Source organism: Taudactylus pleione, unplaced genomic scaffold, assembly GCF_031769625.1.
Source record: "Taudactylus pleione unplaced genomic scaffold, aTauple2 ptg000620l, whole genome shotgun sequence".
Lineage (NCBI taxonomy): Eukaryota > Metazoa > Chordata > Amphibia > Anura > Myobatrachidae > Taudactylus > Taudactylus pleione.
In genome coordinates this window covers 192296-219085 of record NW_028285022.1, presented here as the reverse complement: position 1 = coordinate 219085, position 26790 = coordinate 192296, and the positions used below count along the sequence as shown (strand labels likewise).

At 54.4% G+C, this 26790-nt stretch overlaps 1 protein-coding gene across 1 annotated transcript in view; it reads right to left on the bottom strand.

The window, feature by feature from the left end:
* The window catches only part of LOC148479324 (SCO-spondin-like), a gene marked incomplete at its 5' end in the record, with an annotated part of 249345 nt that overhangs the window by 35844 nt on the left and 186711 nt on the right, over positions 1 to 26790 (bottom strand). The window contains 4 exons of the mRNA XM_088454599.1: positions 785 to 831; positions 1409 to 1560; positions 7829 to 7956; positions 8338 to 8508. Of these exons, the coding sequence (XP_088310725.1) occupies positions 785 to 831; positions 1409 to 1560; positions 7829 to 7956; positions 8338 to 8508 (498 nt within the window). The remainder of the gene's footprint in view (positions 1 to 784; positions 832 to 1408; positions 1561 to 7828; positions 7957 to 8337; positions 8509 to 26790) is intronic.

Sequence of the window (26790 nt, the reverse complement as noted above, 5' to 3'; positions counted from 1 at the left end):
AAGGAAGAGAGAGGGAGAAGAGGGAGGGAGGAGAAGGGAGAGAGAGGGAGAGAGAGAGAGAGGGAGAGAGAGGAGAGAGGGAGAGAGAGAGAGGGAGGGAGATAAGAGAGAAGGAAGAGAGAGGGAGAAGAGGGAGAGAGAGGGAGAGGAGAAGGGAGAGAGAGAGAGAGGGAGAGAGAGGAGAGAGGGAGAGAGAGAAAGAGAGAGAAGAGAGGGAGAGAAGAGAGAGAAGAGAGGGAGAGAAGAGAGGGAGGGAGAGAGAGAGAGAGAGAGAGGGGGGAGAGAAGGGAGAGAAGGGAGAGGAGGGAGTTAGAGGAGGGAGGGAGAGAAGAGAGGGATAGAAGGGAGAGAAGAGAAGGGAGAGAAGGGAGAGAGAGAGGGAGGGAGATAAGAGAGAAGGAAGAGAGAGGGAGAAGAGGGAGGGAGAGAAGGGAGAGAGAGGGAGAGAGAGAGAGAGGGAGAGAGAGGAGAGAGGAGAGAGAGAGAGGGAGAGAAGGGAGAGAGAGAAGAGAGGAAGAGAGAGGGGTAGAGAGAGAGAAGAGAGAAGGAAGAGAGAGGGAGAGGGAGAGGAGAAGGGAGAGAGAGAGAGGGAGAGAGAGAGAGAGAGAGAGAGAGGGAGAGAGGGAGGAGAGAGGAGAGAGGTGAGAGAGAGAGGAAAGAGGGAGAGAGGGAGAGAAGAGAGAAGGAAGAGAGAGAGAGAGAGAGAGAGAGGGAGAGAAGGGAGAGAAGAGAAGGGAGAGAGAGAGAGGAGAGAGAGAGAGATAATAGAGAGAGATCATTATACCATTGCAGGTCTCTGCAGTACAGGTGAAGGCTCCCATATGACAGGTGCTGGAAGACAGAGAAAGACCATCATGCAGTTCTACAGACGCCCCCTGCAATGCCCACTGCCAATGGTTTATACCTGTGCCCTCTCACATACCAGCTGTCACTTTCTGATATATTACCTGTCCCACCTCTGGTGGAATATAACCTGTTCCCGCCCAGGTGGCATGTGACCTGTACCTGCCCTGGTGGCATGTGACCTGTTCCCGCCCTGGTGGCATGTGACCTGTACCCGCCCTGGTGGTATGTGACCTGTACCCATCCTGGTGGTATATAACCTGTACCTGCCCTGGTGGTATGTGACCTGTACCCATCCTGGAGGAATGTACCTATACCCGCCCTGGTGGCATGTGACCTGTACCCACCCTGGTGGCATGTGACCTGTACCCGCCCTGGTGGTATGTGACCTGTACCTGCCCTGGTGGTATGTGACTTGTACCTGCCCTGGTGGTATGTAACCTGTACCTGCCCTGGTGGTATATAACCTGTACCTGCCCTGGTGGTATGTAACCTGTACCTGCCCTGGTGGTATATAACCTGTACCTGCCCTGGTGGTATATAACTCATCTATTATCTCTCTTACCAGTTGTTACACTGGTGATATATAACTGCCCCCATCGGGAATCCAGTTGTCTTCTCTTGCAATGTGAGATTGGCAGCCCAGGGAAGAGCAGGTGACTGTGGAAGGACACACGGACACAGCTCTGGGGTCACACACGCTCCGTCCAGCAGGACCTATAGACATAGGATGGTGTAAGTAACAGATAATAGCACTGTACCAGGGACATGGGGTTACAGTATTATCAGACGCCACCATCTCCGGAGGCCTGGAGCGTCCCCTCTGCCAGGCAGGGACATGGGGTTACAGTATTATCAGACGCCACCATCTCCGGAGGCCTGGAGTGTCCCCTCTGCCAGGCAGGGACATGGGTTACAGTATTATCAGACGCCACCATCTCCGGAGGCCTGGAGTGTCCCCTCTGCCAGGCAGGGACATGGGGTTTACAGTATTATCAGACGCCACCATCTCCGGAGGCCTGGAGCGTCCTCTCTGCCAGGCAGGGGACATGGGGTTACAGTATTATCAGACGCCACCATCTCCGGAGGCCTGGAGTGTCCTCTCTGCCAGGCAGGGACATGGGGTTACAGTATTATCAGACGCCACCATCTCCGGAGGCCTGGAGCCTCCCCTCTGCCAGGCAGGGACATGGGGTTACAGTATTATCAGACGCCACCATCTCCGGAGGCCTGGAGTGTCCTCTCTGCCAGGCAGGGACATGGGGTTACAGTATTATCAGACGCCACCATCTCCGGAGGCCTGGAGTGTCCCCTCTGCCAGGCAGGGACATGGGGTTACAGTATTATCAGACGCCACCATCTCCGGAGGCCTGGAGCGTCCTCTCTGCCAGGCAGGGACATGGGGTTACAGTATTATCAGACGCCACCATCTCCGGAGGCCTGGAGTGTCCTCTCTGCCAGGCAGGGACATGGGGTTACAGTATTATAAGACGCCACCATCTCCGGAGGCCTGGAGCGTCCCCTCTGCCAGGCAGGGACACGGGGTATACAGTATTATCAGATGCCACCATCTCCGGAGGCCTGGAGGGTCCCCTCTACCAGGCAGGGACACGGGGTTACAATATTATCAGACGCCACCATCTCCGGAGGCCTGGAGCGTCCCCTCTGCCAGGCAGGGACACGGGGTTACAGTATTATCAGATGCCGCCATCTCCGGAGGCCTGGAGCCTCCCCCCTCTGCCAGGCAGGGACACGGGGTTACAGTATTATCAGACGCCGCCATCTCCGGAGGCCTGGAGCGTCCCCTCTGCCAGGCAGGGAAAAGGGGTTACAGTATTATCAGACGCCGCCATCTCCGGAGGCCTGGAGGGTCCCCTCTACCAGGCAGGGACACGGGGTTACAATATTATCAGACGCCACCATCCCTGGAGACCTGGAGCGTCCCCTCTGCCAGGCAGGGACACGGGGTTACAGTATTATCAGATGCCACCATCTCCGGAGGCCTGGAGCGTCCCCTCTGCCAGGCAGGGACATGGGGTTACAGTATTATCAGACGCCACCATCTCCGGAGGCCTGGAGCGTCCCCTCTGCCAGGCAGGGACATGGGGTTACAGTATTATCAGACGCCACCATCTCCGGAGGCCTGGAGCGTCCCCTCTTCCAGGCAGAGACATGGGGTTACAGTATTACCAGACGCCACCATCTCCGGAGGCCTGGAGCTTCCCCTCTGCCAGGCAGGGACATGGGGTTACAGTATTATCAGACGTCACCATCTCCGGAGGCTCCCCTCTGCCAGGCAGGGACATGGGGTTACAGTATTATCAGACGCCACCATCTCCGGAGGCCTGGAGCGTCCCCTCTGCCAGGCAGGGACATGGGGTTACAGTATTATCAGACGCCACCATCTCTGGAGGCCTGGAGCGTCCCCTCTGCCAGGCAGGGACATGGGGTTACAGTATTATCAGACGCCACCATCTCTGGAGGCCTGGAACGTCCCCTCTGCCAGGCAGGGACATGGGGTTACAGTATTATCAGACGCCACCATCTCCGGAGGCATGGAGCTTCCCCTCTGCCAGGCAGGGACATGGGGTTACAGTATTATCAGACGCCACCATCTCCGGAGGCCTGGAGCGTCCCCTCTGCCAGGCAGGGACATGGGGTTACAGTATTATCAGATGCCACCATCTCCGGAGGCCTGGAGCTTCCCCTCTGTCAGGCAGGGACATGGGGTTACAGTATTATCAGACGCCACCATCTCCGGAGGCCTGGAGCTTCCCCTCTGCCAGGCAGGGACATGGGGTTACAGTATTATCAGACGCCACCATCTCCGGAGGCCTGGAGCGTCCCCTCTGCCAGGCAGGGACATGGGGTTACAGTATTATCAGACGCCACCATCTCCGGAGGCCTGGAGCGTCCCCTCTGCCAGGCAGGGACATGGGGTTACAGTATTATCAGACGCCGCCATCTCCGGAGGCATGGAGCTTCCCCTCTGCCAGGTAGGGACACGGGGTTACAGTATTATCAGACGCCACCATCTCTGGAGGCCTGGAGTGTCCCCTCTGCCAGGCAGGGACATGGGGTTACAGTATTATCAGACGCCACCATCTCTGGAGGCCTGGAACGTCCCCTCTGCCAGGCAGGGACATGGGGTTACAGTATTATCAGACGCCACCATCTCCGGAGGCATGGAGCTTCCCCTCTGCCAGGCAGGGACATGGGGTTACAGTATTATCAGACGCCACCATCTCCGGAGGCCTGGAGCGTCCCCTCTGCCAGGCAGGGACATGGGGTTACAGTATTATCAGATGCCACCATCTCCGGAGGCCTGGAGCTTCCCCTCTGTCAGGCAGGGACATGGGGTTACAGTATTATCAGACGCCACCATCTCCGGAGGCCTGGAGCTTCCCCTCTGCCAGGCAGGGACATGGGGTTACAGTATTATCAGACGCCACCATCTCCGGAGGCCTGGAGCGTCCCCTCTGCCAGGCAGGGACATGGGGTTACAGTATTATCAGACGCCACCATCTCCGGAGGCCTGGAGCGTCCCCTCTGCCAGGCAGGGACATGGGGTTACAGTATTATCAGACGCCGCCATCTCCGGAGGCATGGAGCTTCCCCTCTGCCAGGTAGGGACACGGGGTTACAGTATTATCAGACGCCGCCATCTCCGGAGGCCTGGAGCGTCCCCTCTGCCAGGCAGGGACACGGGGTTACAGTATTATCAGACGCCGCCATCTCCGGAGGCCTGGAGCGTCCCCTCTGCCAGGCAGGGACATGGGATTACAGTATTATCAGATGCCACCATCTCCGGAGGCCTGGAGCGTCCCCTCTGCCAGGCAGGGACATGGGGTTACACTATTATCAGACGTCGCCATCTCCGGAGGCCTGGAGCGCCCCCTCTGCCAGCCAGGGACATGGGGTTACAGTATTATCAGACGTCGCCATCTCCGGAGGCCTGGAGCGCCCCCTCTGCCAGGCAGGGACATGGGGTTACAGTATTATCAGATGCCACCATCTCCTGAGGCCTGGAGCGTCCCCTCTGCCAGGCAGGGACACGGGGTTACAGTATTATCAGACGCCACCATCTCCGGAGGCCTGGAGAGTCCCCTCTGCCAGGCAGGGACATGGGGTTACAGTATTATCAGACGCCACCATCTCCGGAGGCCTGGAGCTTCCCCTCTGCCAGGCAGCGACACGGGGTTACAGTATTATCAGACGCCGCAATCTCCGGAGGCCTGGAGCGTCCGCTCTGCCAGGCAGGGACACGGGGTTACAGTATTATCAGTCGCCACCATCTCCGGAGGCCTGGAGCGACCCCTCTGCCAGGCACGGACATGGGTTTACAGTATTATCAGACGCCACCACCTCCGGAGGCCTGGAGCGCCCCCTCTGCCAGGCAGGGACACGGGGTTACAGTATTATCAGACGCCGCCATCTCCGGAGGCCTGGAGCGTCCCCTCTCCCAGGCAGGGACATGGGGTTACAGTATTATCAGATGCCACCATCTCCGGAGGCCTGGAGCGACCCCTCTGCCAGGCACGGACATGGGTTTACAGTATTATCAGACGCCACCACCTCCGGAGGCCTGGAGTGTCCCCTCTGCCAGGCAGGGACATGGGGTTACAGTATTATCAGATGCCACCATCTCCGGAGGCCTGGAGCTTCCCCTCTACCAGGCAGGGACATGGGGTTACAGTATTATCAGACGCCACCATCTCCGGAGGCCTGGAGCTTCCCCTCTGCCAGGCAGGGACATGGGGTTACAGTATTATCAGACGCCACCATCTCCGGAGGCCTGGAGCGTCCCCTCTGCCAGGCAGGGACATGGGGTTACAGTATTATCAGACGCCACCATCTCCGGAGGCCTGGAGCATCCCCTCTGCCAGGCAGGGACATGGGGTTACAGTATTATCAGACGCCGCCATCTCCGGAGGCATGGAGCTTCCCCTCTGCCAGGTAGGGACACGGGGTTACAGTATTATCAGACGCCACCATCTCCGGAGGCCTGGAGCATCCCCTCTGCCAGGCAGGGACACGGGGTTACAGTATTATCAGACGCCGCCATCTCCGGAGGCCTGGAGCGTCCCCTCTGCCAGGCAGGGACATGGGATTACAGTATTATCAGACGTCACCATCTCCGGAGGCCTGGAGCGCCCCCTCTGCCAGGCAGGGACATGAGGTTACAGTATTATCAGACGTCGCCATCTCCGGAGGCCTGGAGCGCCCCCTCTGCCAGGCAGGGACATGGGGTTACAGTATTATCAGATGCCACCATCTCCTGAGGCCTGGAGCGTCCCCTCTGCCAGGCAGGGACATGGGGTTACAGTATTATCAGACGCCACCATCTCCGGAGGCCTGGAGAGTCCCCTCTGCCAGGCAGGGACATGGGGTTACAGTATTATCAGACGCCGCCATCTCCGGAGGCCTGGAGCTTCCCCTCTGCCAGGCAGCGACACGGGGTTACAGTATTATCAGACGCCGCCATCTCCGGAGGCCTGGAGCGTCCCCTCTGCCAGGCAGGGACACGGGGTTACAGTATTATCAGTCGCCACCATCTCCGGAGGCCTGGAGCGACCCCTCTGCCAGGCACGGACATGGGTTTACAGTATTATCAGACGCCACCACCTCCGGAGGCCTGGAGCGCCCCCTCTGCCAGGCAGGGACACGGGGTTACAGTATTATCAGACGCCACCATCTCCGGAGGCCTGGAGCGTCCCCTCTGCCAGGCAGGGACATGGGGTTACAGTATTATCAGAGGCCACCATCTCCGGAAGCCTGGAGCGTCCCCTCTGCCAGGGAGGGACATGGGATTACAGTATTATCAGACGCCACCATCTCCGGAGGCCTGGAGCGTCCTCTCTGCCAGGCAGGGACATGGGGTTACAGTATTATCAGACGCCACCATCTCCGGAGGCCTGGAGCGTCCCCTCTGCCAGGCAGGGACATGGGGTTACAGTATTACCAGACGCCACCATCTCCGGAGGCCTGGAGCTTCCCCTCTGCCAGGCAGGGACATGGGGTTACAGTATTATCAGACGCCACCATCTCCGGAGGCCTGGAGCGTCCTCTCTGCCAGGCAGGGACATGGGGTTACAGTATTATCAGACGCCACCATCTCCGGAGGCCTGGAGCGTCCCCTCTGCCAGGCAGGGACATGGGGTTACAGTATTATCAGACGCCACCATCTCCGGAGGCCTGGAGCACCCCCTCTGCCAGGCAGGGACATGGGGTTACAGTATTACCAGACGCCACCATCTCCGGAGGCCTGGAGCGTCCCCTCTGCCAGGCATGGACATGGGGTTACAGTATTATCAGACGCCATCTCCGGAGGCGTGGAGCGTCCTCTCTGCCAGGCAGGGACATGGAGTTGTATACGCATAGATTATATATGTATATATATATATATATATATATATACACACACACATACACGCACACATACATGAGACCTTCATCCATTCACCTCTTCAATCGATATGTCTCTGGAAGCAGCGGCTGAGGGATGACAGCGATGGGTAGTTACAGGGTAGTGCCCCAGCCAGCGTATGCTGTACCTATAGTACCGTCCAGGGGGGAAGCTGTGTCCTTCTACAGATCTTACATTGCTGAGAGAAACTCATTTATTACAACTAGCAGGCGATGCAGGCGGCACAGGAGGCGATGCAGGCGGCACAGGAGGCGCTGCAGGCGGCACAGGAGGCGCTGCAGGCGGCACAGGATCCCCTTCTCACTTTAGGTAGCCAAGGACCCGCCTCAGCTATAGATTGGGGTGCTGCAGTCCCGAGCGGGCAGACGGAAGAGGTGCAGAGAGCTCCCGGACATGCTCTATATGAGGCAGCTGGTGCTGTCCCTCAGTGTGTAGAATTGGCATGGCACTGGACTGAGGAGGAGCAGCGGTTATGGGCGATAGAAGTTAGCCAGTGCTCTGCCTCCTAGGAGTATGACCCCCCAATCTGTTGCCCTCTGCACCCCTTCAGGCACTCACCTTCCCTGGGGGACAGGAGCAGCCGGGGTCACAGCTCTCATTGATGCACATGGTTCCTGGATGGAGGTCGGCACAGGTGTGAGGGCAGGAATTGGCGCAGTCACTGTAACGCTGATCTCCGGCACAAGCTGGGGAGAGAAAGGGTAAGTGTGAGGCAGACGGCGTTATACCAGGAGAAAGGACAGAAGCCCCTGCAGCCTGGGGAGCGGGGAAGTCAGGCAGGAATGAGGGGGGGGGATATTTTACAGAGGAAGAGACAGAATGAGAGGAGAGACAGTAACACTGGGGGGTGATGGGTACAGGGGAGTCCCAGGAAGAATCACTTTACTGACAGATGAGGTATAGGCTAAAACACTACAGGTATGTAAACATGCGAGGGATGGACATAGGGCTGTCTGAAATCTGCTACAGGATCTGAGGCTTCTAGGAATGGGCAGATTAGATGGGTCGGGGTCTTCTCTCTCCTCAGATTCCGAGGTCTGCGCCAGTGAGTGACGCCGTTCCCGTACCTGGCGTGCAGTTGTGGGAGTTGCAGGTTTGGTGAAGAATCAGTGGAGAAAGGCAGGGTGCACCTCCCGGGTCAGTGGGTTCCAGGACTGTTCTGTGCCTCTCGGACATCCCCCCACCACAGCTGGCGCTACACTCACTCCACTCTGTCCAGCCGCTCAGCACACAGTCCGCTGGAAGGAGAGAAGCGAGACCATTGTACAAGGCTTCCAACCATTGAGAATGGTCCTCATTCAACACGGATCACTATTACAATGGTGGCTGCGATCACGTACGCAACTAAGTTCTGAAGCGAATGTTAGCAATACCACAGTCGCCATAAAGACACCCACTTCTACTTTCTCACATCCGTCTTACATCGCAGCCCAGCGAAAACATCTGTAACATCAAGAAACATCGGACCCCTCACGCACAATTACAGCAGGACTCAGAAATCGCTAACCTCGTCGCACGCATGCGAGCACTCAGGCTGCGCATGCCATCGCAGGGGCTAATATATGCACGACCAGGAAACAGCGCTCAAACACTGGCACTGGGGGTCTCAGTGCTTGTACATTCAGATACGCAAAGACGCGGTAACACTGGGGGGCTCAGTCCTTGTACATTCGGATACACAAAGACACACTACTCTTCAGCACTAGATCAGTGACAGGCAGGACTGAATGCTGGGGGACAGAGAGGGGAGGAGAATCCCCCTAATACAGCTGCAGGATACACTCACCTGTCTGCATTCAGCACTAGATCAGTGACAGGCAGGACTGAATGCTGGGGGACAGAGGGGAGGAGAATCCCCCCTAATACAGCTGCAGGATACAGTCACCTGTCTGCATTCAGCACTAGATCAGTGACAGGCAGGACTGAATGCTGGGGGACAGAGGGGAGGAGAATCCCCCTAATACAGCTGCAGGATACAGTCACCTGTCTGCATTCAGCACTAGATCAGTGACAGGCAGGACTGAATGCTGGGGGACACAGAGGGGAGGAGAATCCCCCCTAATACAGCTGCAGGATACAGTCACCTGTCTGCATTCAGCACTAGATCAGTGACAGGCAGGACTGAATGCTGGGGGACACAGAGGGGAGGAGAATCCCCCTAATACAGCTGCAGGATACATTCACCTGTCTGCATTCAGCACTAGATCAGTGACAGGCAGGACTGAATGCTGGGGGACAGAGAGGGGAGGAGAATCCCCCTAATACAGCTGCAGGATACAGTCACCTGTCTGCATTCAGCACTAGATCAGTGACAGGCAGGACTGAATGCTGGGGGACAGAGAGGGGAGGAGAATCCCCCTAATACAGCTGCAGGATACACTCACCTGTCTGCATTCAGCACTAGATCAGTGACAGGGAGGACTGAATGCTGGGGGACAGAGAGGGGAGGAGAATCCCCCTAATACAGCTGCAGGATACAGTCACCTGTCTGCATTCAGCACTAGATCAGTGACAGGCAGGACTGAATGCTGGGGGACAGAGAGGGGAGGAGAATCCCCCTAATACAGCTGCAGGATACACTCACCTGTCTGCATTCAGCACTAGATCAGTGACAGGCAGGAATGAATGCTGGAGGACAGAGAGGGGAGGAGAATCCCCCCTAATACAGCTGCAGGATACAGTCACCTGTCTGCATTCAGCACTAGATCAGTGACAGGCAGGACTGAATGCTGGGGGACAGAGAGGGGAGGAGAATCCCCCCTAATACAGCTGCAGGATACAGTCACCTATCTGCATTCAGCACTAGATCAGTGACAGGCAGGACTGAATGCCGGGGGACAGAGAGGGGAGGAGAATCCCCCTAATACAGCTGCAGGATACACTCACCTGTCTGCATTCAGCACTAGATCAGTGACAGGCAGGACTGAATGCTGGGGGACAGAGAGGGGAGGAGAATCCCCCTAATACAGCTGCAGGATACAGTCACCTGTCTGCATTCAGCACTAGATCAGTGACAGGCAGGACTGAATGCTGGGGGACAGAGAGGGGAGGAGAATCCCCCTAATACAGCTGCAGGATACAGTCACCTATCTGCATTCAGCACTAGATCAGTGACAGGCAGGACTGAATGCTGGGGGACAGAGAGGGGAGGAGAATCCCCCTAATACAGCTGCAGGATACAGTCACCTGTCTGCATTCAGCACTAGATCAGTGACAGGCAGGACTGAATGCTGGGGGACAGAGAGGGGAGGAGAATCCCCCTAATACAGCTGCAGGATAGTCACCTGTCTGCATTCAGCACTAGATCAGTGACAGGCAGGACTGAATGCTGGGGGACAGAGAGGGGAGGAGAATCCCCCTAATACAGCTGCAGGATACACTCACCTGTCTGCATTCAGCACTAGATCAGTGACAGGCAGGACTGAATGCTGGGGGACAGAGAGAGGAGGAGAATCCCCCTAATACAGCTGCAGGATACAGTCACCTGTCTGCATTCAGCACTAGATCAGTGACAGGCAGGACTGAATGCTGGGGGACAGAGAGAGGAGGAGAATCCCCCTAATACAGCTGCAGGATACAGTCACCTGTCTGTATTCAGCACTAGATCAGTGACAGGCAGGACTGAATGCTGGGGGACAGAGAGGGGAGGAGAATCCCCCTAATACAGCTGCAGGATACACTCACCTGTCTGCATTCAGCACTAGATCAGTGACAGGCAGGACTGAATGCTGGGGGACAGAGAGGGGAGGAGAATCCCCCTAATACAGCTGCAGGATACAGTCACCTGTCTGCATTCAGCACTAGATCAGTGACAGGCAGGACTGAATGCTGGGGGACAGAGAGGAGGAGGAGGATCCCCCTAATACAGCTGCAGGATACACTCACCTGTCTGCATTCAGCACTAGATCAGTGACAGGCAGGACTGAATGCTGGGGGACAGAGAGGGGAGGAGAATCCCCCCTAATACAGCTGCAGGATACAGTCACCTGTCTGCATTCAGCACTAGATCAGTGACAGGCAGGACTGAATGCTGGGGGACAGAGAGGGGAGGAGAATCCCCCCTAATACAGCTGCAGGATACAGTCACCTGTCTGCATTCAGCACTAGATCAGTGACAGGCAGGACTGAATGCTGGGGGACAGAGAGGGGAGGAGAATCCCCCTAATACAGCTGCAGGATACAGTCACCTGTCTGCATTCAGCACTAGATCAGTGACAGGCAGGACTGAATGCTGGGGGACAGAGAGAGGAGAATCCCCCTAATACAGCTGCAGGATACAGTCACCTGTCTGTATTCAGCACTAGATCAGTGACAGGCAGGACTGAATGCTGGGGGACAGAGGGGAGGAGAATCCCCCTAATACAGCTGCAGGATACAGTCACCTGTCTGCATTCAGCACTAGATCAGTGACAGGCAGGACTGAATGCTGGGGGACAGAGGGGAGGAGAATCCCCCTAATACAGCTGCAGGATACACTCACCTGTCAGAATTCAGCACTAGACCAGTGACAGGCAGGACAGAATGCTGGGGGACAGAGAGAGGAGGAGAATCCCCCTAATACAGCTGCAGGATACAGTCACCTGTCTGCATTCAGCACTAGATCAGTGACAGGCAGGACTGAATGCTGGGGGACAGAGAGGGGAGGAGAATCCCCCTAATACAGCTGCAGGATACACTCACCTGTCTGCATTCAGCACTAGATCAGTGACAGGCAGGACTGAATGCTGGGGGACAGAGAGGGGAGGAGAATCCCCCCTAATACAGCTGCAGGATACAGTCACCTGTCTGCATTCAGCACTAGATCAGTGACAGGCAGGACTGAATGCTGGGGGACACAGAGGGGAGGAGAATCCCCCTAATACAGCTGCAGGATACATTCACCTGTCTGCATTCAGCACTAGATCAGTGACAGGCAGGACTGAATGCTGGGGGACAGAGAGGGGAGGAGAATCCCCCTAATACAGCTGCAGGATACAGTCACCTGTCTGCATTCAGCACTAGATCAGTGACAGGCAGGACTGAATGCTGGGGGACAGAGAGGGGAGGAGAATCCCCCTAATACAGCTGCAGGATACACTCACCTGTCTGCATTCAGCACTAGATCAGTGACAGGGAGGACTGAATGCTGGGGGACAGAGAGGGGAGGAGAATCCCCCTAATACAGCTGCAGGATACAGTCACCTGTCTGCATTCAGCACTAGATCAGTGACAGGCAGGACTGAATGCTGGGGGACAGAGAGGGGAGGAGAATCCCCCTAATACAGCTGCAGGATACACTCACCTGTCTGCATTCAGCACTAGATCAGTGACAGGCAGGACTGAATGCTGGAGGACAGAGAGGGGAGGAGAATCCCCCCTAATACAGCTGCAGGATACAGTCACCTGTCTGCATTCAGCACTAGATCAGTGACAGGCAGGACTGAATGCTGGGGGACAGAGAGGGGAGGAGAATCCCCCCTAATACAGCTGCAGGATACAGTCACCTATCTGCATTCAGCACTAGATCAGTGACAGGCAGGACTGAATGCCGGGGGACAGAGAGGGGAGGAGAATCCCCCTAATACAGCTGCAGGATACACTCACCTGTCTGCATTCAGCACTAGATCAGTGACAGGCAGGACTGAATGCTGGGGGACAGAGAGGGGAGGAGAATCCCCCTAATACAGCTGCAGGATACAGTCACCTGTCTGCATTCAGCACTAGATCAGTGACAGGCAGGACTGAATGCTGGGGGACAGAGAGGGGAGGAGAATCCCCCTAATACAGCTGCAGGATACAGTCACCTATCTGCATTCAGCACTAGATCAGTGACAGGCAGGACTGAATGCTGGGGGACAGAGAGGGGAGGAGAATCCCCCTAATACAGCTGCAGGATACAGTCACCTGTCTGCATTCAGCACTAGATCAGTGACAGGCAGGACTGAATGCTGGGGGACAGAGAGGGGAGGAGAATCCCCCTAATACAGCTGCAGGATAGTCACCTGTCTGCATTCAGCACTAGATCAGTGACAGGCAGGACTGAATGCTGGGGGACAGAGAGGGGAGGAGAATCCCCCTAATACAGCTGCAGGATACACTCACCTGTCTGCATTCAGCACTAGATCAGTGACAGGCAGGACTGAATGCTGGGGGACAGAGAGAGGAGGAGAATCCCCCTAATACAGCTGCAGGATACAGTCACCTGTCTGCATTCAGCACTAGATCAGTGACAGGCAGGACTGAATGCTGGGGGACAGAGAGAGGAGGAGAATCCCCCTAATACAGCTGCAGGATACAGTCACCTGTCTGTATTCAGCACTAGATCAGTGACAGGCAGGACTGAATGCTGGGGGACAGAGAGGGGAGGAGAATCCCCCTAATACAGCTGCAGGATACACTCACCTGTCTGCATTCAGCACTAGATCAGTGACAGGCAGGACTGAATGCTGGGGGACAGAGAGGGGAGGAGAATCCCCCTAATACAGCTGCAGGATACAGTCACCTGTCTGCATTCAGCACTAGATCAGTGACAGGCAGGACTGAATGCTGGGGGACAGAGAGGAGGAGGAGGATCCCCCTAATACAGCTGCAGGATACACTCACCTGTCTGCATTCAGCACTAGATCAGTGACAGGCAGGACTGAATGCTGGGGGACAGAGAGGGGAGGAGAATCCCCCCTAATACAGCTGCAGGATACAGTCACCTGTCTGCATTCAGCACTAGATCAGTGACAGGCAGGACTGAATGCTGGGGGACAGAGAGGGGAGGAGAATCCCCCCTAATACAGCTGCAGGATACAGTCACCTGTCTGCATTCAGCACTAGATCAGTGACAGGCAGGACTGAATGCTGGGGGACAGAGAGGGGAGGAGAATCCCCCTAATACAGCTGCAGGATACAGTCACCTGTCTGCATTCAGCACTAGATCAGTGACAGGCAGGACTGAATGCTGGGGGACAGAGAGAGGAGAATCCCCCTAATACAGCTGCAGGATACAGTCACCTGTCTGCATTCAGCACTAGATCAGTGACAGGCAGGACTGAATGCTGGGGGACAGAGGGGAGGAGAATCCCCCTAATACAGCTGCAGGATACACTCACCTGTCAGAATTCAGCACTAGACCAGTGACAGGCAGGACAGAATGCTGGGGGACAGAGAGAGGAGGAGAATCCCCCTAATACAGCTGCAGGATACAGTCACCTGTCTGCATTCAGCACTAGATCAGTGACAGGCAGGACTGAATGCTGGGGGACAGAGAGGGGAGGAGAATCCCCCTAATACAGCTGCAGGATACACTCACCTGTCTGCATTCAGCACTAGATCAGTGACAGGCAGGACTGAATGCTGGGGGACAGAGAGGGGAGGAGAATCCCCCCTAATACAGCTGCAGGATACAGTCACCTGTCTGCATTCAGCACTAGATCAGTGACAGGCAGGACTGAATGCTGGGGGACAGAGAGGGGAGGAGAATCCCCCTAATACAGCTGCAGGATAGTCACCTGTCTGCATTCAGCACTAGATCAGTGACAGGCAGGACTGAATGCTGGGGGACAGAGAGGGGAGGAGAATCCCCCTAATACAGCTGCAGGATACAGTCACTGTGAGGACATGAGATGTGTGTTACAAATGTACTGGCAGCATCTCAGTCATTGCAGAGATCAATTTACTTTTTAGTCCTTTTGTGTTCAACTTCCCGTCTCCTAGTGTACGTGTGATCATTCTCAGGACACACATTTTCATTAGCATGTCTATTATGTACTGTAATAATGTAAGTAATTGAAATGTTTAATACTGGATAAGCCTTGATATTAGCCTGGTCCATATGTCTGTGTTATTCATAATCATAGAGCACCTCCCAGAACAAAAGACCCTCTAAGTTAATTCCCACCTCCCCAGGGGATGCTCAGGATTTACTCCTTCCATTTGCCTGTTTTGTGCTTCACGTGAACCTGGTAGACTGAACGGAACCATCCCAGCAGGTGTTCGTCAGGGAAGTAATATCCGGAGGAGGTAGGAGAAAGTGACAGCATAAGGGACTCGCACCAATCAGGAAATGGTGCAACCCCCCATGGGAGGTCACAATATCGTGGGAAATTGGAAGATTTTAAAACAGGTCACTGAAGGCAACTCCACATGTTAGTCGCTGACTTTGGCTAAGAGGCCTCGCTCTGCCATGGTACTAGTGGAACGCATCACCAGTTCTGTGGATTTATACTTTGGAAATTCTGCAAGGACCTATACGCTATTCATTGCTGTGTGTTCTGTGATTAGCTTCTACTGTATGGGATCCTGGAATCAATTGTTTGGACCCAGGGACTATCACTGCTGTGTGATCTCTGATAGTTTCTACGTGTGGGGTCCTGGAAGCGATTGAGTGGACATACGCTATTCACTGCTGTGTGATCAGTGATAGTTTCTACTGTGGGGACTGAGGGTCTCAAGCTATTTTGTGGAATTGTTCGGGGACATTATACTCTACTGGGACTGCCTCTGTCTGGACTGCTACCTGTTTATTGCCCGTTCACTGGATTTACTGCTTGTCCTGACATATTATCTATTTCTGTGTGCTGTGGAAAAATAAACCATCACGTTGGTTTCATCTGCTCGGTGTCTGGGTGATTGAGAGAACCCCGTATCCTCACATTTGGCGGCAGCAACAGTGGGATCATTCAGACACCAGCTTTCAAGCATAAAGTCATAAAATACAGCAGGGAATGGATCCAGAACCACTATGCTACCGATACCTCAAGAAGGGCCCCCTGCAGGATCTCTGCCGAATAAAACAGATTGAGTTTTATGCAGAGGACACCAGGAAAAAATTAATGGCAAAACTAGCCCAGTGGGACCAAGATCATCCAGCGGAGGAGGACGATGAGGATGATGTACCGGAGCAGACCGAGGGTCAGGGAACCACGGCGACAACGGTTTCCGGGGCAATGCCTACCATGGGAGGGGTAGATCAATTGCGGGAGTTGCTGGCAGCGTTAGGACAAGGAGCAGCGGTACTGGGGGCCACACTGGGAGCACAGACCTACACCCCTGTCCCACCAGTATCAGTAAGTCAGCCAGCCAGGCTGCAATATCGGGACATACCGCCTTTTGATGAGGCCAGCTCGGACATTGATAACCATTTGCAGACGTTTGAATCAATGATGTCTCTGCATAAAATTGAGGCAGCAGAATGGCCTCTATATTTGTTACCCAGTCTGAGAGGACGGGCGCTGGAAGCGTGCCAGGCTTTGAGTCCAGAACAGACATTGTCCTATGAGGAGGTCCGGGGGGTGCTGCTTGCCAGATATGCGGTGACTGCTGAATCATACCGCGCCAAGTTCCGGTCAATGTCATGGAAAGGGGATACCTCATTTACAGAGTTTAAGAACCTGTTGCGGCGGAACTGTGACAGATGGTTGGCCGGAAAGCAGGCACCCACTGTAGTGGAGGTTAAAAACGTTATTATCCTGGAACAGTTGCTTAACAAGATGCCCCCGGAAATTCGAGAGTGGGTGGCGGATCGGAACCCCACCACTCCGGAGAATGCAGCACACCTAGCTGACGAGTTCACAGCTAACAGGCCCCGGTGGAGAGGAGCCAACCCAGTAGAGAGGTCAGCCCCCCGACGGCCCCAACAAGACCAGAATCCCTACCTGGCAACCCAGCGCCCGGCCCCACTACACACCCCAGCTCTGCAAACGGCCAATGCAAGGCCTCGGGGCCCTGCACTTCCAGAGCCTCGGCGGTGTTTCAACTGTCACCAGGTAGAGCATGTGCAGCGAGACTGTCCGCGGGGAAGAGGACAATTTCCAGGTGCCCGACCAGCTGTGCCCAGGGTAGCTGTGTGCCAGGAAATAACATTTGGGGGTGGGGAGGGGAACTGCATTCCTGATGCGCCAGAGGCGGAGGAAGTAGCATATCAAGTGGAGGTAGTAGCAGCTATTGGGAAAGCTACCCCGGATAACATGAAAACCCACGTACAGCCTGTTAAAGTCAATGGACAGGAACTGCAAGGATTGAGAGACTCCGGGGCCTCCATTACCCTGGTCCGACCGGAGTTAATCCCCCCCTGCCAACTATTGGAGAAACGGAAAATTAAAATCTCCATGGCCGGAGGGCAGATCACTGTTATCCCCATGGCCCGGGTACACTTGGATTGGGGCCTGGACTCAGGGGAAGTGGAGGTGGGACTTTTGGGTGGGTTACCCACCCATGTTATCCTGGGAAATGATCTGGGCAGTGGTTTGGCTAGTTATTTTGTGGGAGCTATCACCCGGAGCCAAGCGCAGTTGTTGGCGACAGCACCCGAGGACCCTCTCGGGCCAGCATCGGGGGTCTTGGTGGGATCAATGGCCACAACCCCTGACCTGTCACCGGTGAGTAACACTGAACCAGACTTGTTTGACTGTAATGGGAATCTGGGGGAGCTAGACAGGACGGCATTTAGGGAAGCCCAACGGACAGACCCTTCCCTAGCTAGCCTCCACAGTGCGGCAGAACGGGCAGATTGGGGACCTCAGGGGGATCGCATCCAGTGGGAGGAGGGGAGACTGTACAGGGTGCCTGCAAAAGCAGACCCCTTAGAGCCTGAAGTCCTAAGGAAACAGTTGATTGTTCCCCAGCAGTACCGTACCCGGTTGCTAGCACTTGCCCATGACACTCCCTTAGCAGGCCACTTAGGGGTTCGTAAAACCCGTGCCCGGCTATTACGGCACTTCTTCTGGCCTGGAATAAGCCAAGCAGTAAAACAGTATAGGGAATCCTGTGAGTTATGTCAACGCCTCGGGGGGCCCCCACGTCGAGCTCCCCTACAACCCATGCCTGTCATAAGCGAGCCATTTAAGAGAGTGGCCATGGACATTGTTGGGCCTTTTAAGAAGCCGAGCCGAACAGGGAAGAAATACATACTGACCGTAGTTGACTATGCGACTAGATACCCTGAGGCAGTGGCCCTGGCATCCATAGATGCTGAGCATATTGCCCAGGCTCTCATGGACATCTTTAGCCGTGTAGGATTTCCCCAAGAAGTAGTTACCGATCAGGGTACACAATTTCAAGGGGACTTGCTGCAAACAGTATGGGACAAATTTGGGGTCCATCCCTTCCGCACGACAGCCTACCATCCCCAGACGAATGGGCTCTGCGAGAGGTTTAATGGGACCCTAAAGCAGTTGCTGCGGGCATATGCTGAATCGGAGGGGGGGGATTGGGAGAAGTCGTTGCAGCAGCTATTATTCGCGTACCGCGAAGTGCCGCAAGATTCCACTGGATTCTCCCCTTTTGAGTTATTATATGCACAAAGGGTACGAGGGCCTCTAGACCTAGTCCGGGAAAGCTGGGAAGGGACATTCCAGGAACCTGAGGTTCCTGTCCTGGAGTATGTAGTCCAAATGAGGGAGAGATTGCAGCGTTTGATGCAGCTTGCGCATGACCACATGCTGGGGGCACAGGAACGGCAGAGCCAGTACTACAACCAGCGAGCACATGAAAGGGAGCTAGATGTTGGGCAGAAAGTGATGGTTCTAGTACCTGCCCGAAAGCACAAGTTACAGGCAACCTGGGCAGGGCCCTATACCATCATGGGTCGTCAGGGCCAGGTAGATTATATTGTTGCCCTAGGTCCAACAGGGAAGCGGGTGGGTACCTACCACATAAATCGGTTAAAGAAGTATGTCACTAGAGAAATAGGGGCTGTGGCAAACTGCTGCCCACCTATGGATGACCCAGAGACTGACCCTATCCCTGACATTTTAGCAGCAACCAAAAAGGATCTAGGGGTAGAGGCAGTGCCCATAGGCTCACGGTTAACAGCAACCCAGGCCAGAAAGATGAGGGAGGTGTTGGAGGTAGAGAGACCTCAATTCACAAGCAAACCAGGGCGCACCCATGTAGTGGCCCATCATGTCGACACCGGGGCGGCTCGGCCCATTAGACAACCCGCATATCGGGTGAGTCCAGAGGTGCTGGACATGATCAAAAAAGAGGTTGATGAAATGCTGGCACTTGGGGTCATTGTACCATCCACTAGTCCCTGGGCAGCCAGTGTAGTCTTAGTGCCTAAGAAGGATGGGAGCACTCGCTTCTGTGTGGACTATAGGAAGCTGAATGAGGTGACTGTGACGGATGCATACCCCATGCCCCGGGTAGATGAGTTGCTAGACAGGTTGGGGGCGGCTCGCTATGTATCCACTGTGGACCTTAGTAAGGGGTACTGGCAGATACCCCTTACCAGGGAGGCACAGGAGAGGTCTGCATTCAGCACCCCATTTGGGCTATTTGAATTTGCAGCCATGCCCTTTGGTATGAAGAATGCCCCAGCCACCTTTCAGCGTACAGTAGATCGCGTGCTGACAGGGTGTCAGGAGTTCGCCCAGGCATACCTGGACGACATAGCAATTTTTAGTGAGACCTGGGAGGAACATCTGCAGCATGTTGCCCAGGTGCTAGCCCGGATTAGCCAGGCGGGGTTGACTATCAGACCAGACAAATGTCAGATGGGGATGGCAGAGGTGTTGTATCTCGGGCACAGGGTTGGTGGAGGCCAAATTCGTCCAGAGCCGGCAAAAATTGAGGCCATCTTGAAGTGGCCTCAACCCACTAACCAAAAACAGGTACGTGCCTTCCTTGGAACGGCAGGGTACTATCGGAAGTTTGTGCCCCAGTACAGCACCATTGCCAAGCCATTAACTGACCTGACGACCAAAAAGTACACCCGAGAAATACACTGGACCCCTGAGTGTGAACGGGCTTTTTCCCAGCTTAAGGAAATTTTGTCCCAATCCCCAGTATTAGCAGCCCCCGACTTTCGCAAGCGGTTCATTGTGCAAACCGATGCCTCAGGTTATGGAATAGGAGCTGTGTTGAGCCAGGTAGGGGAAGATGGATGTGAACACCCAGTGGCTTTTCTCTCGCGGAAGCTTGTCGACCGTGAGGTAGCCTACGCCACAATTGAAAAGGAGTGTCTGGCTATAGTCTGGGCCCTTAAGAAGCTGCAGCCATACGTGTATGGGCGCGAGTTCTCGGTGGTCACAGATCATAACCCCCTTAGTTGGCTACAACGTACCGCAGGAGACAATGGACGCTTGCTAAGATGGAGTTTGGCCCTGCAACTGTACAACTTCTCTATTTCCCACAAACAGGGTAGAGATCACGGAAACGCGGATGGCTTGTCCCATCAGCAGGAACCAGACCCAGTTCTACGCAACACTGGAAGACCTAGCACCGCCTCGCCCAGTCAGTAATGTGTCCTTATCACCCCTGGGAATAAGGCCTAAAAAGTGGGAGAGGAATGTGAGGACATGAGATGTGTGTTACAAATGTACTGGCAGCATCTCAGTCATTGCAGAGATCAATTTACTTTTTAGTCCTTTTGTGTTCAACTTCCCGTCTCCTAGTGTACGTGTGATCATTCTCAGGACACACATTTTCATTAGCATGTCTATTATGTACTGTAATAATGTAAGTTATTGAAATGTTTAATACTGGATAAGCCTTGATGTTAGCCTGGTCCATATGTCTGTGTTATTCATAATCATAGAGCACCTCCCAGAACAAAAGACCCTCTAAGTTAATTCCCACCTCCCCAAGGGATGCTCAGGATTTACTCCTCCTTCCATTTGCCTGTTTTGTGCTTCACGTGAACCTGGTAGACTGAACGGAACCATCCCAGCAGGTGTTCGTCAGGGAAGAAATATCCGGAGGAGGTAGGAGAAAGTGACAGCATAAGGGACTCGCACCAATCAGGAAATGGTGCAACCTCCCATGGGAGGTCACAATATCGTGGGAAATTGGAAGATTTTAAAACAGGTCACTGAAGGCAACTCCACATGTTAGTCGCTGACTTTGGCTAAGAGGCCTCGCTCTGCCATGGTACTAGTGGAACGCATCACCAGTTCTGTGGATTTATACTTTGGAAATTCTGCAAGGACCTATACGCTATTCATTGCTGTGTGTTCTGTGATTAGCTTCTACTGTATGGGATCCTGGAATCAATTGTTTGGACCCAGGGACTATCACTGCTGTGTGATCTCTGATAGTTTCTACGTGTGGGGTCCTGGAAGCGATTGAGTGGACATACGCTATTCACTGCTGTGTGATCAGTGATAGTTTCTACTGTGGGGACTGAGGGTCTCAAGCTATTTTGTGGAATTGTTCGGGGACATTATACTCTACTGGGACTGCCTCTGTCTGGACTGCTACCTGTTTATTGCCCGTTCACTGGATTTACTGCTTGTCCTGACATATTATCTATTTCTGTGTGCTGTGGAAAAATAAACCATCACGTTGGTTTCATCTGCTCGGTGTCTGGGTGATTGAGAGAACCCCGTATCCTCACACTCACCTGTCTGCATTCAGCACTAGATCAGTGACAGGCAGGACTGAATGCTGGGAGACAGAGAGGAGGAGAATCCCCCTAATACAGCTGCAGGATACAGTCACCTGTCTGCATTCAGCACTAGATCAGTGACAGGGAGGACTGAATGCTGGGGGACAGAGAGGAGGAGAATCCCCCTAATACAGCTGCAGGATACACTCACCTGTCTGCATTAAGAACTAGATCAGTGACAGGCAGGACTGAATGCTGGGGGACAGAGGGGAGGAGAATCCCCCTAATACAGCTGCAGGATACAGTCACCTGTCTGCATTCAGCACTAGATCAGTGACAGGCAGGACTGAATGCTGGGGGACAGAGAGGGGAGGAGAATCCCCCTAATACAGCTGCAGGATACACTCACCTGTCTGCATTCAGCACTAGATCAGTGACAGGCAGGACTGAATGCTGGGGGACAGAGAGGGGAGGAGAATCCCCCTAATACAGCTGCAGGATACACTCACCTGTCTGCATTAAAAACTAGATCAGTGACAGGCAGGACTGAATGCTGGGGGACAGAGGGGAGGATAATCCCCCTAATACAGCTGCAGGATACAGTCACCTGTCTGCATTCAGCACTAGATCAGTGACAGGCAGGACTGAATGCTGGGGGACAGAGAGAGGAGGAGAATCCCCTAATACAGCTGCAGGATACATTCACCTGTCTGCATTCAGCACTAGATCAGTAACAGGCAGGACTGAATGCCGGGGGCCAGAGAGGGGAGGAGAATCCCCCTAATACAGCTGCAGGATACAGTCACCTGTCTGCATTCAGCACTAGATCAGTAACAGGCAGGACTGAATGCTGGGGGACAGAGAGGGGAGGAGAATTCCCCTAATACAGCTGCAGGATACACTCACCTGTCTGCATTCAGCACTAGATCAGTGACAGGCAGGACTGAATGCCGGGGGACAGAGAGAGGAGGAGGATCCCCCTAATACAGCTGCAGGATACACTCACCTGTCTGCATTCAGCACTAGATCAGTGACAGGCAGGACTGAATGCTGGGGGACAGAGAGGGGAGGAGAATCCCCCTAATACAGCTGCAGGATACACTCACCTGTCTGCATTCAGCACTAGATCAGTAACAGGCAGGACTGAATGCCGGGGGACAGAGAGGGGAGGAGAATCCCCCTAATACAGCTGCAGGATACAGTCACCTGTCTGCATTCAGCACTAGATCAGTGACAGGCAGGACTGAATGCTGGGGGACAGAGGGGAGGAGGATCCCCCTAATACAGCTGCAGGATACACTCACCTGTCTGCATTCAGCACTAGATTAGTGACAGGCAGGACTGAATGCTGGGGGACAGAGGGGAGGAGAATCCCCCTAATACAGCTGCAGGATACACTCACCTGTCTGCATTCAGCACTAGATCAGTGACAGGCAGGACTGAATGCCGGGGTACAGAGAGGGGAGGAGAATCCCCCTAATACAGCTGCAGGATACACTCACCTGTCTGCATTCAGCACTAGATCAGTGACAGGCAGGACTGAATGCTGGGGGAGAGAGAGGGGAGGAGAATCCCCTAATACAGCTGCAGAATACAGTCACCTGTCTGCATTCAGCACTAGATCAGTGACAGGCAGGACTGAATGCTGGGGGACAGAGAGAGGAGGAGAATCCCCCTAATACAGCTGCAGGATACAGTCACCTGTCTGCATTCAGCACTAGATCAGTGACAGGCAGGACGGAATGCTGGGGGACAGAGAGAGGAGGAGAATCCCCCCTAATACAGCTGCAGGATACAGTCACCTGTCTGCATTCAGCACTAGATCAGTGACAGGCAGGACTGAATGCTGGGGGACAGAGGGGAGGAGAATCCCCCTAATACAGCTGCAGGATACACTCACCTGTCTGCATTCAGCACTAGATCAGTGACAGGCAGGACTGAATGCTGGGGGACACAGAGGGGAGGATAATCCCCCTAATACAGCTGCAGGATTCAGTCACCTGTCAGCATTCAGCACTAGATCAGTGACAGGCAGGACTGAATGCTGGGGGACAGAGGGGAGGAGAATCCCCCCTAATACAGCTGCAGGATACAGTCACCTGTCTGCATTCAGCACTAGATCAGTGACAGGCAGGACTGAATGCTGGGGGACACAGAGGGGAGGATAATCCCCCTAATACAGCTGCAGGATTCAGTCACCTGTCAGCATTCAGCACTAGATCAGTGACAGGCAGGACTGAATGCTGGGGGACAGAGAGGGGAGGAGAATCCCCCTAATACAGCTGCAGGATACAGTCACCTGTCTGCATTCAGCACTAGATCAGTGACAGGGAGGACTGAATGCTGGGGGACAGAGAGGGGAGGAGAATCCCCCCTAATACAGCTGCAGGATACAGTCACCTGTCTGCATTCAGCACTAGATCAGTGACAGGCAGGACTGAATGCTGGGGGACAGAGAGGGGAGGAGAATCCCCCTAATACAGCTGCAGGATACACTCACCTGTCTGCATTCAGCACTAGATCAGTGACAGGCAGGACTGAATGCTGGGGGACAGAGGGGAGGAGAATCCCCCTAATACAGCTGCAGGATACAGTCACCTGTCTGCATTCAGCACTAGATCAGTGACAGGCAGGACTGAATGCTGGGGGACAGAGAGGGGAGGAGAATCCCCCTAATACAGCTGCAGGATACAGTCACCTGTCTGCATTCAGCACTAGATCAGTGACAGGCAGGACTGAATGCTGGGGGACAGAGAGAGGAGGAGAATCCCCCTAATACAGCTGCAGGATACACTCACCTGTCTGCATTCAGCACTAGATCAGTGACAGGCAGGACTGAATGCTGGGGGACAGAGAGAGGAGGAGAATCCCCCTAATACAGCTGCAGGATACAGTCACCTGTCTGCATTCAGCACTAGATCAGTGACAGGCAGGACTGAATGCTGGGGGACAGAGAGGGGAGAAGAATCCCCCTAATACAGCTGCAGGATACACTCACCTGTCAGCAGTCAGCACTAGATTAGTGACAGGCAGGACTGAATGCTGGGGGACAGAGGGGAGGAGAATCCCCCTAATACAGCTGCAGGATACACTCACCTGTCTGCATTCAGCACTAGATCAGTGACAGGCAGGACTGAATGCTGGGGGACAGAGAGGGGAGGAGAATCCCCCTAATACAGCTGCAGGATACAGTCACCTGTCTGCATTCAGCACTAGATCAGTGACAGGCAGGACTGAATGCTGGGGGACAGAGGGGAGGAGAATCCCCCTAATACAGCTGCAGGATACACTCACCTGTCTGCATTCAGCACCAGATCAGTGACAGGGAGGACTGAATGCTGGGGGACAGAGGGGAGGAGAATCCCCCAAATACAGCTGCAGGATACAGTCACCTGTCTGCATTCAGCACTAGATCAGTGACAGGCAGGACTGAATACTGGGGGACAGAGTGGAGGAGAATCCCCCTAATACAGCAGTAGGATACAGTCACCTGTCTACATTCAGCACTAGATCAGTGACAGGCAGGACTGATTACTGGGGGACAGAGGGGAGGAGAATCCCCCTAATACATCTGCAGGATACAGTCACCTGTCTGCATTCAGCACTAGATCAGTGACAGGCAGGACTGAATGCTGGGGGACAGAGAGGGGAGGAGAATCCCCCTAATACAGCTGCAGGATACAGTCACCTGTCTGCATTCAGCACTAGATCAGTGACAGGCAGGACTGAATGCTGGGGGACAGAGAGGGGAGGAGAATCCCCCTAATACAGCTGCAGGATACAGTCACCTGTCTGCATTCAGCACTAGATCAGTGACAGGCAGGACTGAATGCTGGGGGACAGAGGGGAGGGGAATCCCCCTAATACAGCTGCAGGATACACTCACCTGTCTGCATTCAGCACTAGATCAGTGACAGGCATTACTGAATGCTGGGGGACAGAGAGGGGAGGAGAATCCCCCTAATACAGCTGCAGGAAACAGTCACGTGTCTGCATTCAGCACTAGATCAGTGACAGGCAGGACTGAATGCTGGGGGACAGAGAGAGGAGAATCCCCCTAATACAGCTGCAGGATACACTCACCTGTCTGCATTCAGCACTAGATCAGTGACAGGCATTACTGAATGCTGGGGGACAGAGAGGGGAGGAGAATCCCCCTAATACAGCTGCAGGAAACAGTCACGTGTCTGCATTCAGCACTAGATCAGTGACAGGCAGGACTGAATGCTGGGGGAGAGAGGGGAGGAGAATCCCCCTAATACAGCTGCAGGATACACTCACCTGTCTGCATTCAGCACTAGATCAGTGACAGGCATTACTGAATGCTGGGGGACAGAGAGGGGAGGAGAATCCCCCTAATACAGCTGCAGGAAACAGTCACGTGTCTGCATTCAGCACTAGATCAGTGACAGGGAGGACTTAATGCTGGGAGACAGAGGGGAGGAGAATCCCCCTAATACAGCTGCAGGATACACTCACCTGTCTGCATTCAGCACTAGATCAGAAACAGGCAGGACTGAATGCTGGGGGACAGAGAGGGGAGGAGAATCCCCCTAATACAGCTGCTGGATACAGTCACCTGTCTGCATTCAGCACTAGATCAGTGACAGGCAGGACTGAATGCTGGGGGACAGAGGGGAGGAGAATCCCCCTAATACAGCTGCAGGATACAGTCACCTGTCTGCATTCAGCACTAGATCAGTGACAGGCAGGACTGAATACTGGGGGACAGAGTGGAGGAGAATCCCCCTAATACAGCAGCAGGATACAGTCACCTGTCTGCATTCAGCACTAGATCAGTGACAGGCAGGACTGAATGCTGGGGGACAGAGAGGGGAGGAGAATCCCCCTAATACAGCTGCAGGATACAGTCACCTGTCTGCATTCAGCACTAGATCAGTGACAGGCAGGACTGAATGCTGGGGGACAGAGGGGAGGAGAATCCCCCTAATACAGCTGCAGGATACACTCACCTGTCTGCATTCAGCACTAGATCAGTGACAGGCATTACTGAATGCTGGGGGACAGAGAGGGGAGGAAAATCCCCCTAATACAGCTGCAGGAAACAGTCACGTGTCTGCATTCAGCACTAGATCAGTGACAGGCAGGACTGAATGCTGGGGGACAGAGGGGAGGAGAATCCCCCTAATACAGCTGCAGGATACACTCACCTGTCTGCATTCAGCACTAGATCAGTGACAGGCAGGACTGAATGCCAGGGGAC